Genomic DNA, 17560 nt, shown 5'->3' on the forward strand with positions numbered 1-17560 from the left:
GTTGATTTAGCTGTGTGGCCACAGCTAGCTAACACAGTGGAGCAGTGAAATTATGGCGAAGAAATCTCATTCTTTTGTTGGGTACAGTAGCTATGTTGCATAAAAATAATAGCTAGTAGATAGATTTATGGTCAATCAGCTGCTATCTAGCTACAGTGAGGGAGCTGTCTAAAGCAAAGCCAATCAAGTTCTAGCTAGCTAACTTTGGCTGGCTAGCTATGCATTTGGCAGGAACCTAGCTAGCTAGCAAACTAGCTAACGTTACTAGTAGCTAGCTAGCTATGTTGAGGGAAAATATTATAATAACTAGCTAACCCCTTTCATCTGTGCTGAGAGTAACTAGCTAGTACTTATCAATTGGTTGTTATTTTCCTACACTTTCACTGATGGTATTATTAGTCTTTTCTCAGAGTTTGTTTGTTTGATCTAGTTTGTTTGTTTGTTCTAGTTTAGCTAAAGTATTTTGTTTATTTGATCTCATGTTTATTTGATCCCAGGGCTACCATGGACCATGCCATGGCATGGTGACCTGGCTGCCAGGTCTCACTAGACCATAAACATCATCATGATTATGATGAATCTCCTCCAGATGTAGCCTAACATGTGGTTCTAGGATATTCAACTGAATTTAATAAATGTATATCAAATTTTTGCTCAACTTCAAGGTGACGCTTGAGGAAATATGAGGCTTGTGGCTATAACTTGGCAATAGTGAAACAGTTCTGTATGACATATCCATTTGTTTGTGAGGATGACAGAGGAGAATAAGGAAAAGCTTCAGCTTCAAGATGGAGTACACATCCAAGAAAGGGGTATTGGCATACTGCTTTAAAAAAATCATTTTCAGTAGAGAATTGTGCATTTGATTGTTGTTGTGTTGTGTTTACTGACTCCGCTTGGTTTTGACAGTGATACAACATCCCCCTCATATCAGGCTCAGCAGAAGTCAAGAAAGAGGTAGACTCATGCTCCAGGAATACAAGGTGAGATAGTTTTTATTTCCACTAAAGCTATATCCACGATATGTGAAAAGGTTGATATTGTCATTCTTATGTTCCCTCATCTAGTTAAAAACCCTTCAAAGTAAAATCAATGTTGCAAGAGAAGTGAGAATAAAAGAACCTCAGAAGATTGCTGATAAGCAGGTAGGGAAAATACAGGTCTTGTCATTTGTGCATTATAGGCTAGAAGTCTGACCAGGGTATTGTGCCTGGCTTTCATCGTTTGGTTGTACTATTGATTTGATACATACTTACTTAAATGAGAGAGTGCATTTCTCTTATAATCTGGCCTGTCTTTGTACTATTTTATTTTAAGTCATGCTCAGAGGAAGAAGCCTATCGATTCTTCTGCCATGAATTTGATGAGTTGGAGAGGAATGGACCTACCACTGGAACACTCTCACAACAGGTAGCCCAACCATAGTGAAGAATATACATTTGGTGGAAAATGTACAAAGATAGCTGTGATCATAAATGTATTAAAGGCCCAGTGCAGTCAAAAACATGATTTTCCTGTGTTTCATATACACTGAGTACAGGGATGCTGGCCCATGTTGACTCCAATGCTTCCCACAGTTGTGTCAAGTTGGCTGGTTGTCCTTTGGGTGTTGGACCATTCTTGATATACACAGGAAACTGTTGAGCGTGAAAATAGTTAATTGACCAATAAGAAAGAGAGTTTCAAACATCTCTGCCAATAACAGCACATTTTCCCCTCCCCACTCAGACCACTCCCAGACAGTCCTAGCAAAATTCTTGCTTGAGAAATTGCTCTTTGCTAAGAAGCTATTTTTGTTTCTTTTTGACCATTTTAATTGAAAACAATCACAGTAGCTAGGTTTCCATACAATTGGTGACAGGTGTTCATGCAAATATTCAAAAATCAGCATAAAAACAATACGTGCATTTTCCCACCAGGATGGTGATGACGTAGTGCACATAAAATACCTTTAGCGGTTAAATTCCCATGTACCGAATAAAAAATCCAAGTTAAATGGGTTTTTATCGTATTTTCAACTCTACTGATGGTTTTCTCACAAAAAAAGATGGTGTTATATAGCGTGTGCCCACTCTGTTATTGGCACATGCACTCTAGCCAACAGCTCGCAGATACAGTGCAGGTAGCCCTATAGCCTACATTATGAGATTATTATGGACAAAAAAATGCATTTGTCAAACGGCAGCCAGGCATCGATGATTATGTCACCAGAATTAGACCCTCGATATTTATTGGAAGGCTCATCACCTTGCACTTTCACCACCCTGTGAAGTTCATCATAATTTAGGGAGGACCACACAACATGTCATCACGTAAACTCCAAGTTTACTTTGATATGATGGTTATTATATAAATATTTGCGCATAAAATTGTTTCCACCGACATTTCGAGCATTATACATTTTACCGACAAAAAGATCCCACCTTGGTTCGGGTATTTTGGAAAGTTTACCGACACATTTTCTGTTTCCATCAGGCCTGTCATTACATTTTTTAGCCGACATGTACTTTACTCCCATAAAATTGTTGGATGGAAACTTGGTTAGTAAGGTACTTAATTGTTCCCCAGAAATTATTTGATATTGAGATACAAACGGCTGCATTGGACCTGTAAAACATTTTGTCATTCACCTATGTAACTGTGTTATGAAGTTGCCGCCACAATATTAATGTGCAGCCATTATTGAAACATGTTTATTTTGTTTCCATAATAGAGTGGGATAGATACTGTCATCGATATTGAGAATGTGGATGAGTGTCATAATCCTCTTGTTCCTGGAGATATTGAGACCCTTGATGTAAATCCAGACCTTTTATTTGTGCCCAGTGATTTACCAGGTGATGTAGGCCTACAGCCTTTATATTATCATCTTGAGATGGAAAGGATATACCTAGTGTTGATGTTTAGTACCTAATTGTTGCTTTTGTTGTTATTATAACTGAATGTGAAGGAAATATAATTTTAAAGTGAGAATAATTAGATTAATCTGATGACAGTAAACCAAATGAGGATTATACCAAGGTATTTGAAGCCCCGTTTTCTGGAGGATGAAGGATTTTATGTCTGTGAGAGACCCCAAGTGCCGAGGAAGATGATGAACAAAATGGACAACCGGCTGATTGAAGAAGAAAAGGTATTGATTCATGTTAGATCGATAATAAGTACATTCCGTTACGTAATCACAATATTTTCCATTTTGTATTTCAGTATGTTTAGGGAGTAAAGGTTGACTTATATTGAGTGGTTACATAATGCATATTTGTAATAATTTAATCGCATCATATGAGCAGCCTTTTCACGGCTCTCTTTAGAATTATGGTTATGAAACATGTGTTACGCAATATCTAAAAAGAGCACAGGAATGAGGAGTATTCATGTTCACATTCAGATTTCAACAAATGGTGCCTTTTACCATTCAGGAAATATATGGAATCGGATCTAATGAAACATTTTATGCAATGCTTAGCTAAATGACTAAAATGTAAAATTGCTGATATAAAGGCACATTACATTTGATCTGGTTTTATCTACAGCAAAGTACCACGCTGACCTTTTTCTTGTGTAAGCAAAAGTGAGCAGAGATGCTGTCCATTTGTTGTTGTTCAGGGACAGTCCTGGTTTGGAGAGAATGGTTGCGTGATTGCTATTCCGGACCCAATCCAGAAGTATTGGCATTGTAAAGTAGATTTCCCATTCTCAAGCCAGTCTCCTTGTCTGACCACGGTGCACATGAGGGTGAGTCTGTCCTTGAGTGTACTATGTGTGATGTAAAATGTGTAATGTTGTACTGTCTTATGAGTGGAATGGCTTGTTACATATAAAGTCCCTCTTTTCAAAGACACTTGACCTAATTCCACCTGTCATTAATACCATGCTTGAAGCACCTACAGCAGTCAGTAACACCATGTCCCCTTACAGCCTGATAAACTGCGAAGTGCAGGATCTGTTGTCTCTAATGCAGAGGCCAGTGCAGGGCTGTGGCAGCTTGACCTGAACCTAGCCAGGCTGAATTTCACCCACCATCCCCTGTTCTGTACAGAGCATGTGTTGGCTCAGAGACTGTATGAGCTCTATGAGCGTTATGAAACCCGTGAGATGAAGGGTGCAACTACCTTTCTGCAGGAAAAGGTACAGCACTATTATTAGATTTACGATTTAAATCATTTGGGGAAAGTAATGCAGTCATACAGTAGTATATTGTTAATCTGAAGAAAAAAAAATGTACCTCACACTGGTAGCTAAGGGGACTGAAGAAGTCAGAAACAGCCTTGACCACCACTGATGAAACTGCTCCTGGCTCAAAGTTACGGAATCTGAGACAGGAAATACGGTGAGAGGGATTTCTGTTCTAAGAAATACGATTATTTACTGTACCTATATGTTTGTAAAGGTATTGCTGTAATGAATCTGCTCACTGCAGAAAGACCCATGTAGCACTGAAGAATGAGAGGCAGGCAGACATCTCTCTGGTGAGGAACATTGTTGCTGCTTGGAAGCGCATCAAAACCCTCAGGGCCAAGAACGGCTATGTGAGCACCACTGTGAAACTACAGCTGCATAAGTAAGCATCATTTGTATTGTTTTGACATACACTACCAGTCAAAAGTTTGCACACCTACTCATTCAAGGGTTTTTCTTTATTTTTACTATTTTCTACATTGTAGAATAATAGTGAAGACATCAAAACTATGAAATAACACTTATGGAATCATGTAGTAACCAAAAAAGTGTTAAACAAATCAAAATATATTTCAAATAGCCACCCTTTGCCTTGATGACAGCTTTGCACACTCTTGGCATCCTCTCTCAACCAGCTTCATGAGGAATGCATTTCAATTAACAGGTGTGCCTTCTTAAAAGTTAATTTGTTTGAGCAAATCAGTTGTGTTGTGACAAAGTAGGGGGGGGGGGTATACAGAAGATAGCCCTATTTGGTAAAAGACCAAGTCCATATTATGGCAAGAACAGCTCAAATAAGCAAAGAGAAACGACAGTCCATCATTACTTTAAGACATGAAAGTCAGTCAATTCGGAAAATGTCAAGAACTTTGAGGTTTCTTCAAGTGCAGTCGCAAAAACCATCAAGCGCTATGATGAAACTGGCTCGCATGAGGACCGCCACAGGAATGGAAGACCCAGAGTTGCCTCTGCTGCAGAGGATAAGTTCATAAGAGTTACCAGCCTCAGAAATTGCAGCCCAAATAAATGCTTCACAGAGTTCAAGTAACAGACACATCTCAACATCAACTGTTCAGAGGAGAACGTGTGAATCAGGCCTTCATGGTCAAATTGCTGCAAAGAAGCCACTACTAAAGGACACCAATAAGAAGAAGAGACTTGCTTGGGCCAAGAAACACGAGCAATGGACATTAGACCGGTGGAAATTTGTCCTTTGGCTTGGAGTCCAAATTTGAGATTTTTGGTTCCAACCGCTGTGTCTTTGTGAGAAGTGGTGTGGGTGAACGGATGATCTCCGCATGTGTATTTCCCACCGTAAAGCATGGAGGAGGAGGTGTTATGGTGTGGGGGTGCTTTACTGGTGACACTGTCTGTGATTTATTTATAATTCAAGGCACACTTAACCAGCATGGCTACCACAGCATTCTGCAGCGATACACCATCACATCTGGTTTGGGCTTAGTGGGACTACCATTTGTTTTTCAACAGGACAATGACCCAACACACCTGCAGGCTGTGTAAGGGCTATTTTACCAAGAAGGAGAGTGATGGAGTGCTGCATCAAATGACCTGGCCTCCGCAATCCCCCGACCTCAACCAAATTGAGATGGTTTGGGATGAGTCGGACAGCAGAGTGAAGGAAAAGCAGCCAACAAGTGCTCAGCATATGTGGGAACTCCTTCAAGACTGTGGGAAAAGCATTCCAGGTGAAGCTGTTTGAGAGAATGCCAAGGGTGTGCAAAGCTGTCAACAAGGCAAAGGGTGGCTATTTGAAGAATTTCCAATATAATATATATTCTGATTTGTTTAACACTTTTTTAGTTACTACATGATTCTATATGTGTTATTTCATAGTTTTGATGTCATCACTATTATTCTACAATGTATAAAATAGTAAAAAATAAAGAAAAACACTTGAATGAGTAGGTGTGTCCAAACTTTTGACTGGTACTGTAGGATAGGCCTATATATACTGTACGTGCAAATTCTGGCCATAAACGTTCATGTAAGTCTTCGGTCATATCACATGAACAACACACATCGAGCCTCGTTATTGTTATTTTATTGTGTTACTATGTCCTTTTTTTTAAATTTAGCAAATATTTTTCTTAATTTTGTAACTCTGCATTGTTGGGAATGGGCTCGTAAGTAAGCATTTAATGGTCAAATCTACATCTGTTGTATTCCGTGGATGTAACCAATCAAATTAGATTTTGATTTGATTCATATTACTTCACCCTCACATTGACTTTTAAAGTCATTGCAAAGCATACAGGGTTTATCATCTTAAAGTAGGCTATTCATGTGTTCAGCATTTAGGATAGGGCAGTTGTTACCATAGAGATACTAGAGAACGCATCTCCTGTCTTTACAATGGCTGCTTCTGTGGCAGAGCCATTTAAGGCTACATCAATTTGAAAGTGTTCCATTTCTTTTACTTCTATGAGTGTTATGACAGTTCGTAATGAAACTGAAAAGGTGCATACTATCACTTAGTGTGTTGTAGTGGGTATAGTCTGAACAGGGATAAAGCCAAGGTTGGTGATTTACTGCCACTTGCAGTTATGGAATGTTTGCTCAGGAGTATAATCCATTGGCTGATCCCTCCTGCTGACCTGGATGGAATTCTGTGAACCTTGCTTAACCCATAGCAAGTTCCATCCATTTGACGAATGGCCCTCAGTGGCACTGCCAATGATACCAAAAAATATTTGGGTCAAGTGTGCCCTCTATCCAACTCTATGGTTGTAACCGGGAAGTATTTAGAAAGCAGTGCAATTGATCTTTTTCATTGAAACTAATCTCATTCACAGAGTGAAGGCCAGGATCACCGACAGCGCGACAAACAGAACTGGGACAGATGAGCACATGAAAGCAAGCGTCTTCTCTCTTGACAATCTCTTAACATAACTGTTATTAATAAACTATAGCAGTACTGTTTGTAATAACCTTTGTTGCATTGTTTTTCGCGTAAACATCATATTGCAGGCAAGGCTCTACACAGATGGAGACGTAACGATCAAGCAGCACTACCTGTGTAGGGAGCTGAAGGAGCATAAAGAAGAGGAGATATACATCCCTCCAGTTCCAGGACAAGAAGAGGAGACGTTTACTGATTCTGTCAACCAGAAGGCAGATCAGTTAGATCTAGTTCCTGTTCTTACTATGTGTGGTGTGGTCACTCCAACCTCTAGCTGTCCTCCGTAAGATTCTCTTCAGAAACATTTAAGCTAGTTGTTGTTTATCCATTCACTGGAAATGTTTGTTTTTAAGACTACCCAGTTGAGAGTGGACATGGCACTTACTTTGGCACTGACTGATATATGATCATGTATTTTGATGTTATCGATGTATTCAATTTGTTCATATTTTATTTATTTTACAGTGATGAGAAGGTTAGAAGATATGAACTGGCCAACCACAAAGTATCAGTGAACATATTCTATAATGGAAAGCATGTGTCTACCTCCGAGCCGTCCACGTTCGACAGTGACTTCAGAGTTCAAATTCAACAGATGTTCAACATGCAGATAATACACAGCCCAGAGAACATTATGCTTGAGGTGTGTTTCTCTTGCTGTCAATAATATTGTTAATTAGTTTTTTGCTTTTGAGAGATGCTATATTCTTACATTTTTCCAGTAACACTTAATGTGAAGGTACACTTTATAACGAATGTGTTTCAATGGGCTTATAAGTAGTTTATAAACTGTTAATTATTTGTTTTGTAAATTCACTATTCCAGATTTGTGAGACGGTGAAACACAAGAGCACTGTTGTGGCCAAAATATATGTGCCCATACCAGACAGGAACATGCTCTCTAGCAACGCTACAATGGAGAGGTCAGAGTTCAGCAGTGACAGAACCATCAAGGCCTACTACGCTGGTGTTGGGAGCAGTGAGTAACGTTGTAGCTATGGTTTGTGATTATTTGGAAGATGTGATATTTAGCATAGGTGAAATTGCCACGGGATGTGGGGACATGTAACACTTGATATTTAGTGATGAGCTATCCTGTGAAAGTCTATTAAAAAAGTTATGGTAATGTAGCTCACTATGTGTTTTTTTATTGTTGTATGAGGATAATGTCAACCCAGGTCTTTAGTGACAAAGCAATGGTCTTTTTAGATGTCCCATTCAAACTAGAGAAGGAGGATACTGAGGTGTGCCTCATGACCTCTGGGAGGCTGATGTATGTTGTCTCCTGGGCTGTGGATGAGAGTGGCTTTCCCATGGCGCCCACTGCCCCACCACACAGACCCAGCTTCACCAGGTGAGTCTGAACAACACCTGACTGACTTCCACAAGGTTGGCCTTCTTCGCACGCACACACACACATACATGCTCACACGCACGCAGGCTCGCACATACACACACACCTCTGTTTGTCTGTTACCTTATGAATTGAAGGCTTTTCTTAAGGCTGTCTTGCAATAGAAACCCTAACCATGTTACATTGTCTGTAGACCAATGGTCAGCGGTCCCAATGCGAGTAGGCTTGAATGGATCAGGGACCTTCAGTGTGACCCCAACCACCCTTCTAACACAGAACTCACAGAACTCCTTAGGGTGAGTGTTAACACTAGACTCAGAACCTCCACTTGTATTCTATCAAAATAAACCCAATGTTGTGTGGTTGATACAAAACATTCAGTGGTTGCCATGGATTCGAATCAGGAAACAGCTGGAGTGCTGAAACATGAAAGCTTGCCCGGAGCACTTGGTTTGAAGTGGACGTTTGAAGTAGCATCTCATATTGTTTGACCAATAGGAGGCCTGTGAGCAGAGAGACAGAGCCACGGGTCACTTCCGCCTACATGCCCTGGAGGAGGAGTTTGACTTCACCACCGAGGAGCAGCTGGAGAAGTCCAGACGCTTTGGTCTCCTGCAGCTGCGGAGCTCTCATGCTGTGGACGTCAGCCTCTCCAAACCCATCCCTCTCCACGACAGAGACATTACTGAAGCCATGTTCGCTGTAATGCCCTTTTCATTATTAGCCTGGTTCCAGATTAGTTTGTGCTGTCTTGCCAATTCCTACAGCATGGTCATTGTCATGCCAATGTTTGGCTATACACAGCATGAACAGATCTGAGACCAGAGTAGACTACTTCCTCATCCCTATATTCTGCAATGTTTTGGCTTGGTTTCATAAATAGTTTCATACAGGTACATACTTTACTCTCTTCATGCAATAACTTTGTGAGACTTTTGTTGCTTTGTTGTTTCTCAGGATTATGATGCATCCCCAAGTCTGTTCCTTATGGATGAAGACCCTATCACAATGCAGAGAGCACGCTCTATCCACTACATCCAAAAGGTACTCTTCTTCCTTCTCTAGATTCTTTCATCTGTAATTAGCATTTGATCATGTATGTCTGTGTTCACAGCTTACTCATATGATATGTTTGATATATGAACACGGGCTAACGAGTAGCAATTAAGGCATGTAATTTTCGATTGTCATGTGAGCTGTAATTGTTTTTTAGGCGTTGAATTTGGCACGAACGAAACTGTTGAACATCAAGAGGAAATACAAGTTCTCTGATATAGTCACTGAGTACCAAGAGGCAGATACAGTGATGTGAGTGTCAAGACTCTTTTTCTCCTTCACACCTCTCCGCATACAAATGGTGTTGCTGTACAGCCCACAAACCACGTCATAAAGACATCTAAAAGTATCTTTAGCTCTTGAGGCTTCTGCGAAATGGCAGACATAATAATAATTGAGTAGGTGCTTCTATTTGTCCTTTTCAATGTGTTTTTTTTGCATATCCCATTCTCCCTGAGACACCCTCGGAGAGCGGGGTTGTCACAGCCAGGGTCTGCCATTCAACAGCCACCCTTGAGCAATTAGGGTTAAATACCTTACTCAAAGGCACATCGACAGATTTTTCACCTTGTCAGCTCTGGGATTTGAACTAGCAACCTTTCGGTTACTGGCACAACGCTCTAATTGCTAGGCTACCTGCCACCAGGCTACATGATGATACATGTCTCTATGTTTTGCTCGGACACTTCTAGAATCCTAGCCTGGAATCCAAACTGGTATGCTTTGTTTCACCATTGAAATGGAGCATATCCATTTGGATTGCAGGCTAACACTCTCCACCCCATCAGGGAGTTCGACTGGGACATGTTCAGACTGAAGCGACCTCTCCGGCCTCAGCGTGTGAAGACGAAGATCATTCCTACCTGCTCCCTCTCAGACGGGGACCTGAGGATCCGTGTTGCCATCAACAATGCCCAGGCCTTGCCTGTTCGCCAGGAGGCTTTCCTCAAGTATTGATCCAAGTTCTACCCATCCTACTACTTTTACAACTACAGCTTCTAACGTCAAACCTATGCTATTACTATAACAAATACCTCTACGTCTACTATCATCACTTTACAGTACACCCAACCCAATACTACTTATACTATTAGCTGAACATATTCTCTATATCTACAAAATAGTTGGCAACAACCCCACAATGGCAGATACTTCAGCTTCTCATGCCTGCAGCTATCCTTATCCTAATATAATTCTCACTGTACAATGCGTGATGCAACGGTCCTCTTATCCAATTCTAGCAAAGATAATTTTTTTAAACTGAATTTCCTCCCCACTTGACAACCATGCTCATAGAGAACATAGTCAAAAATAGACACTACTTTATATTTCCTTGACAACGCAGGTCCATCTGTGTGGAAGCAGATCTAAGGAGTTGTGTTTTGTGTACCTTTAGGGAGATTCACGCAAGAGGCTCCTGCTGTGGTCTGACTAGCAGCAGCAGACACAACATGACAAGCAGCTCAGAAAAGGCTGTTCTACAGGTAAATTGGTAGAGGTAGCACATATTTGGTGATAAAATATCACAGATAGAGAGGTGATCAGTGTCAACAGCATATTGTATATTGAAACAGAATTCAGATTGCATTGACAGTCAGATACTACATTCACTTATTTTCCTGATAGCTTTTTTTGTCATATAGGCCACTGACATGACATGCTGTATATATGGCAATATGCTTATGTAGGTTCATAACAGTAGGTTGAGTTTGTCCCATGGTTGTGCCAGGCTCAGGTTCAGCCCTTCGTTGAGGTTAGGTTTCAGGAGACAACGTATGAGAGCAGCATAGAACAGGGACCCAACCCATGCTGGAGGGAAGAGTTCACCCTGGAGTTTAAGTACTGTCCTAATTCACTTTTAATTCCATCTCCAACTGGTTCAACAAGTGAATACTGTACATCCTTACACATATACCAGTACTGTTCATGCTAATAAAAGAAAGTTTCAGAAATGTAAAATGTAATGTTCTCTCAGATCCTTAGGGGGTGATTATAGCCACGCAGCCCTTTCCAAAGTACAAGACAACATTGTCATAAACGTGTTTGATGAGATGTCGTTTCAAGTCATTGAGGTACTGTAAGCCTCAACTATGCAAGTACAATCACTGTTCAAAGGCCACTTCAAATCACAGAGTGAACCGGAAATCAACATTCTGTCTGTCCGTCTCCGTCTCCATCTCTCCCTTACTCTCTTTTTTTCTGTCATCTTTCATCTCACCTGTGTGAAACCCAGAGCAGTTCTCTGAGAGGCTGTGGCACCCAGGTGTTCTCTGGCAGACAGTGGCTGGGCTCAGTCACCTTACCCTTCAGATCTCTGCTGCAGCAATCCAAGGTACTGTTCCGCACACACACCTTCAGGTTCTGCACCAGCCTGATAAAAGGATTTAAAGTCTGTCAGCTTTGTCCAACTTGGCCTAGTAATGTTGGTAAGCTGCTGTGGTTGCTTACTGTGTGTAATAGAAACAAAGAAAGGCACAGTGATGCCGAATCGTTGGTTGTTTACCCAATAAATTACTGGGAGTTTATACATAGGGTGTGATACTCTCTTTGTTTTCATAGCTTCCAGTTTATTCACCGTTAGTCAGCACCTCTATACTAAATAATGTTCTCTGGGTGGGCGCCAGCTCATGCTTTTTGTCTTCTCTGCAATCTTAGAAAAAAGGTGCTATGTAGAACCATATAGGGTTCTTTGGCTTGTCTCCATATGGGAACCCTTTTTGGTGGTAGGTAGAATCCTCTGCAGAGGGTTCTACCCAGAACCCTCTATGAAGGGTTCTTCATAGAACCCTTTGTAAATGGTTCTACTTAGAACCCTCTATGAAGGGTTCTTCCTAGAACCCTCTATAAATGGTTCTACCAATAACCCTTTTATCATCTAAAGGTTCTTCCTAGAACCCTCTATGAAGGGTTCTACCGATAACACTTTTATCTTTGAAGGGTTCTTACTAATTTTAGAACCTTGTATGAACGGTTCCACCAGCTTTACTATTACATTCTTTATGACAATACATTACATATCATAAGTCCTTTCTTCGAGGGCCTAGTTATACCCTAACCCAGTTGTGATAGGAAACTCCTGGTTTTAAAGACCACATCAGGACTGCAAGTCACATTATGCTGGCTTGCAAAGTGATGTGTAATTCCTATTGGAATCCCGCAACCTGCATTGAGAATGACTGCCAGGATAGGGAAGATTGGTTAATGAGTCTACCTAAATCATCTAAACTGGAACAACCATCTCAGTAACAGGTGCAAAAAGTCCAACTACTAACAGATTGGATTAGTTTAGAAAAATGTATGTTATTTGTCTTTGTGTAGCACAATATGAATCAACCAATCAATGTGCATGCAAAAACACAGATATTGAAACAAACAGTTCTGAAAATCAACCTGCAATAGAGCATGTTGAGAAATATTCTACACAGAGTAAAAATGACACAATCACACTAAACTCTGGTTATTAACACCAACTCTGCGGTTATTTTACACCACTTAGTGTTAAGTGGGGGCGGCAGGTAGCTTAGTGGTTAAGAGCGTTGTGCCAGTACCCGAAAGGTCGCTGGTTCTAATCCCCGAGCCGACTAGGTGAAAAATCTGTCGATGTGCCCTTGAGCAAGGCACTTAACCCTAATTGCTCCTGTAAGTCGCTCTGGATAAGAGCGTCTGCTAAATGACTAAAATGTAAATGTAAGTTAATTTAACTCCTGAATCAACACTATGTACACTGAAAAATCAACACTAGGTAAAACTGGTCAATTTGCTGTGTACCATACAATACATTGCTGGTTCACTCATAGTCCCTTCTGTTGTCCTACTCTCTGCTCAATAAATCACAGAAAATACTCATTTGAAAGACAGAAAATCATGGCAAAGATATCAACTATATCAGGACTGTATATGTAAAATGATTAAGGTACAAGATACATGCACAAATATTCCCATATACAGTGGGGGAAAAAAGTATTTAGTCAGCCACCAATTGTGCAAGTTCTCCCACTTAAAAAGATGAGAGAGGCCTGTAATTTTCATCATAGGTACAAATTGAGGGGAAAAAATCCAGAAAATCACATTGTAGGATTTTTTATGAATTTATTTGCAAATTATGGTGGAAAATAAGTATTTGGTCACCTACAAACAAGCAAGATTTCTGGCTCTCACAGACCTGTAACTTATTATTTAAGAGGCTCCTCTGTCCTCCACTCGTTACCTGTATTAATGGCACCTGTTTGAACTTGTTATCAGTATAAAAGACACCTGTCCACAACCTCAAACAGTCACACTCCAAACTCCACTATGGCCAAGACCAAAGAGCTGTCAAAGGACACCAGAAACAAAATTGTAGACCTGCACCAGGCTGGGAAGACTGAATCTGCAATAGGTAAGCAGCTTGGTTTGAAGAAATCAACTGTGGGAGCAATTATTAGGAAATGGAAGACATACAAGACCACTGATAATCTCCCTCGATCTGGGGCTCCACGCTAGATCTCACCCCGTGGGGTCAAAATGATCACAAGAACGGTGAGCAAAAATCCCAGAACCACACGGGGGGACCTAGTGAATGACCTGCAGAGAGCTGGGACCAATGTAACAAAGCCTACCATCAGTAACACACTACGCCGCCAGGGACTCAAATCCTGCAGTGCCAGACGTGTCCCCCTGCTTAAGCCAGTACATGTCCAGGCCCGTCTGAAGTTTGCTAGAGTGCATTTGGATGATCCAGAAGAGGATTGGGAGAATGTCATATGGTCAGATGAAACCAAAATATAACTTTTTGGTAAAAACTCAACTCGTCGTGTTTGGAGGACAAAGAATGCCGAGTTGCATCCAAAGAACACCATACCTACTGTGAAGCATGGGGGTGGAAACATCATGCTTTGGGGCTGTTTTTTCTGCAAAGGGACCAGGACGACTGATCCGTGTAAAGGAAAAAAATGAATGGGGCCATGTATCGTGAGATTTTGAGTGAAAACCTCCTTCCATCAGCAAGGGCATTGAAGATGAAACGTGGCTGGGTCTTTCAGCATGACAATGATCCCAAACACACCGCCCTGGCAACGAAGGAGTGGCTTCGTAAGAAGCATTTCAAGGTCCTGGAGTGGCCTAGCCAGTCTCCAGATCTCAACCCCATAGAAAATCTTTGGAGGGAGTTGAATGTCCTTGTTGCCCAGCGACAGCCCCAAAACATCACTGCTCTAGAGGAGATCTGCATGGAGGAATGGGCCAAAATACCAGCAACAGTGTGTGAAGACCTTGTGAAGACTTACAGAAAACGTTTGACCTGTGTCATTGCCAACAAAGGGTATATAGCAAAGTATTGAGAAACTTTTGTTATTGACCAAATACTTATTTTCCACCATAATTTGCAAATAAATTCATAAAAATCCTACAATGTGATTTTCTGGAGAAAAAAAATCTCATTCTGTCTGTCATAGTTGACGTGTACCTATGATGAAAATTACAGGCCTCTCTCATCTTTTTAAGTGGGAGAACTTGCACAATTGGTGGCTGACTAAATACTTTTTTCCCCACTGTAGGTATAGTTTAAAACAGTCTACTAAAAGTTTAAACACTGAGTTAAACAGTAATGCTCAGGCACTATTTAAAAGAAAGGGTTCTTCAGATGAAAACGGTTCTTGGTAGAAACCTATCCCTCTGCAAAGAATCCTTTTGGAACCCTTTTATCTAACAGTGGCATATCAGCAGTCAATTTGCCCATATCTTATATTTTGATAGGTGTATGAGAAACTGACCATCTGTACCCCACCGACCCTATTGGGCTACACATGGACAGGGGAAGATATGGTCAATGACCAGGGCATAGAGATACCCGCGACAAGAAATACCAGTTTCATTAATGTCTTCATCACTTTGGATCCAGCCATCTCTCTGAGTGATGACCAGATGGCAAAGGCAAATTATTTTAATGTTTAATACTGTTTAATATTAAAGAGGTACTATGTTTTAAAACCTCTTTGCCTTCAACTAAAAACACTTCATTGTTGTTATTTGATTTAGACTTTTGCAGTGGAAGATATTGATCGATAAGATATGGAATATAATTATTTTAAATCAGCATCCATTATCTTGATGTGCTTATGTTTAATGTCATGACTACTGTGATTGATAAGCAATTGTACAACTGTATAAGAACACACATCCATGGAAATGTACTATTTGCCCTATTCACATTTAGGATGGTGACCAGAAGCCCCTTTGGCTGGTGAGTATCAGTCCAATTTTGTATTGCTTATCCTAACTGATGAGTCATCCTTTTCCATGTACTGCTGTGGCTCCTACTGAATTCTGTGTTTGTATCTGTCTCCACATAGCTTTCCACAGACGAGGATGAGGACTTGCTGGACTTGACCTATGAGTATGAGAAGCAGTGTAAGGTGGCAGCAGGCCGGGTGAAGAAGCGAGTCATAACCACAGTGATAAACAGTGAGGGGAAGTTTGTCCTGGCACACCGGTTCTTCAAGCCACTTCCTCCTCCACAGGAAGTTGTACTGGACACCCCCGACAATAGCATGTCTGTTCTAGTAAGGCTCCAACATAACTAGATCTGGGTTCAAATACTATTTGAAATCTTTCAAATACTGAGCGTTTGCTTTAGTCTGCCTGGAGTGCCAGATGGGTGGGGTTTTCCGTTTTTGTAACTTTTATAGACAAGCTCAATCAACCCTAGCGAAAGTATTTCAAATTATTTAAAATAGTATTTGAACACAGGTCTGACTATAACATCACTATCATTAGAACGATTAAACCCATAACGTTCATGTCTAAAATATATTTGGTGTAGTTTACAGGCCCAAAAGTGAGTCATTAGCACATTAGTCAAAACATTTAGTTGAATCATTACACAAAATTGGTTTGGATGTACTAACATTTTCCAGCTAAAGACATAAACAACATGGAATCGTATGAAAGCACAGTTGTATTCATGCTTTGGAAGTTGTACTTATTTGGAGTTGTTTGGATGGAACTCAGTTAATTTGTTTATATGCATTATATTAAAGGGCAATTCCGCCACTTTTCAACCTCATATTCATCATCTCCAGCGCCAAACCAGTGTCAAAATATGTGAAAACAGCATGTTGCTATGATCTGTGGTTAAAAAGATAAGGGCCTAAAAAAATGCTTCTCTGTGACATCAAAGGGTAGGATAGATTAAAAGTAACAAATAGTGATTTTCAAAACCTGCAATGAGTTTCTAGCCCAAGGGAGGGTATTATGTTGCTCCCCATGTCACCGCGAATCTCATAGTGTTTGAAAATCTGTTTTTAAAATGTTTTAACGTTTGATGATGTCAATGGGTAGAACTTTTTAAATGTATATTTATTTCCTAAGAAAAATAGAATTGTGCCGTTTTCACATACAGTGGGGAGAACAAGTATTTGATACACTGCCGATTTTGCAGGTTTTCCTACTTACAAAGCATGTAGAGGTCTGTAATTTTTATCATAGGTACACTTCAACTGTGAGAGACGGAATCTAAAACAAAAATCCAGAAAATCACATTGTATGATTTTTAAGTAATTCATTTGCATTTTATTGCATGACATAAGTATTTGATCACCTACCAACCAGAAAGAATTCTGGCTCTCACAGACCTGTTAGTTTTTCTTTAAGAAGCCCTCCTGTTCTCCACTCATTACCTGTATTAACTGCACCTGTTTGAACTCGTTACCTGTATAAAAGACACCTGTCCACACACTCAATCAAACAGACTCCAACCTCTCCACAATGGCCAAGACCAGAGAGCTGTGTAAGGACATCAGGGATAAAATTGTAGACCTGCACAAGGCTGGGATGGGCTACAGGACAATAGGCAAGCAGCTTGGTGAGAAGGCAACAACTGTTGGCGCAATTATTAGAAAATGGAAGATGTTCAAGATGACGGTCAATCACCCTCGATCTGGGGCTCCATGCAAGATCTCAACACGTGGGGCACCAATGATCATGAGGAAGGTGAGGGATCAGCCCAGAACTACACGGCAGGACCTGGTCAATGACCTGAAGAGAGCTGGGACTACAGTCTCAAAGAAAACCAT

General features: G+C 40.6%; 1 protein-coding gene across 2 annotated transcripts in view; it reads left to right on the forward strand.

Moving 5' to 3' along the window:
• Positions 1-17560, forward strand: part of LOC121553535 (protein CC2D2B) — a 23381-nt gene continuing 5821 nt past the window's right edge. For both annotated transcript variants that reach the window (XR_005997542.1, XM_041866716.1), the window contains exons 1-27: positions 1-81; positions 666-812; positions 910-983; positions 1068-1145; positions 1318-1410; positions 2714-2837; positions 2997-3133; positions 3607-3735; positions 3919-4128; positions 4239-4330; positions 4421-4561; positions 6993-7053; positions 7168-7382; positions 7565-7742; positions 7925-8078; positions 8309-8453; positions 8647-8749; positions 8952-9155; positions 9411-9497; positions 9667-9761; positions 10298-10459; positions 10906-10993; positions 11239-11348; positions 11485-11581; positions 11743-11841; positions 15703-15729; positions 15839-16048. Coding sequence is in view for 1 of the 2 variants with exons in the window: in XM_041866716.1 (XP_041722650.1) it covers positions 752-812; positions 910-983; positions 1068-1145; positions 1318-1410; positions 2714-2837; positions 2997-3133; positions 3607-3735; positions 3919-4128; positions 4239-4330; positions 4421-4561; positions 6993-7053; positions 7168-7382; positions 7565-7742; positions 7925-8078; positions 8309-8453; positions 8647-8749; positions 8952-9155; positions 9411-9497; positions 9667-9761; positions 10298-10459; positions 10906-10993; positions 11239-11348; positions 11485-11581; positions 11743-11841; positions 15703-15729; positions 15839-16048 (3174 nt within the window). In the remaining variant the exon portion in view is untranslated. The remainder of the gene's footprint in view (positions 82-665; positions 813-909; positions 984-1067; positions 1146-1317; positions 1411-2713; positions 2838-2996; positions 3134-3606; positions 3736-3918; positions 4129-4238; positions 4331-4420; positions 4562-6992; positions 7054-7167; positions 7383-7564; positions 7743-7924; positions 8079-8308; positions 8454-8646; positions 8750-8951; positions 9156-9410; positions 9498-9666; positions 9762-10297; positions 10460-10905; positions 10994-11238; positions 11349-11484; positions 11582-11742; positions 11842-15702; positions 15730-15838; positions 16049-17560) is intronic.

Source organism: Coregonus clupeaformis, chromosome 37 (genome assembly GCF_020615455.1).
Source record: "Coregonus clupeaformis isolate EN_2021a chromosome 37, ASM2061545v1, whole genome shotgun sequence".
Taxonomy (NCBI): Eukaryota; Metazoa; Chordata; class Actinopteri; order Salmoniformes; family Salmonidae; genus Coregonus; species Coregonus clupeaformis.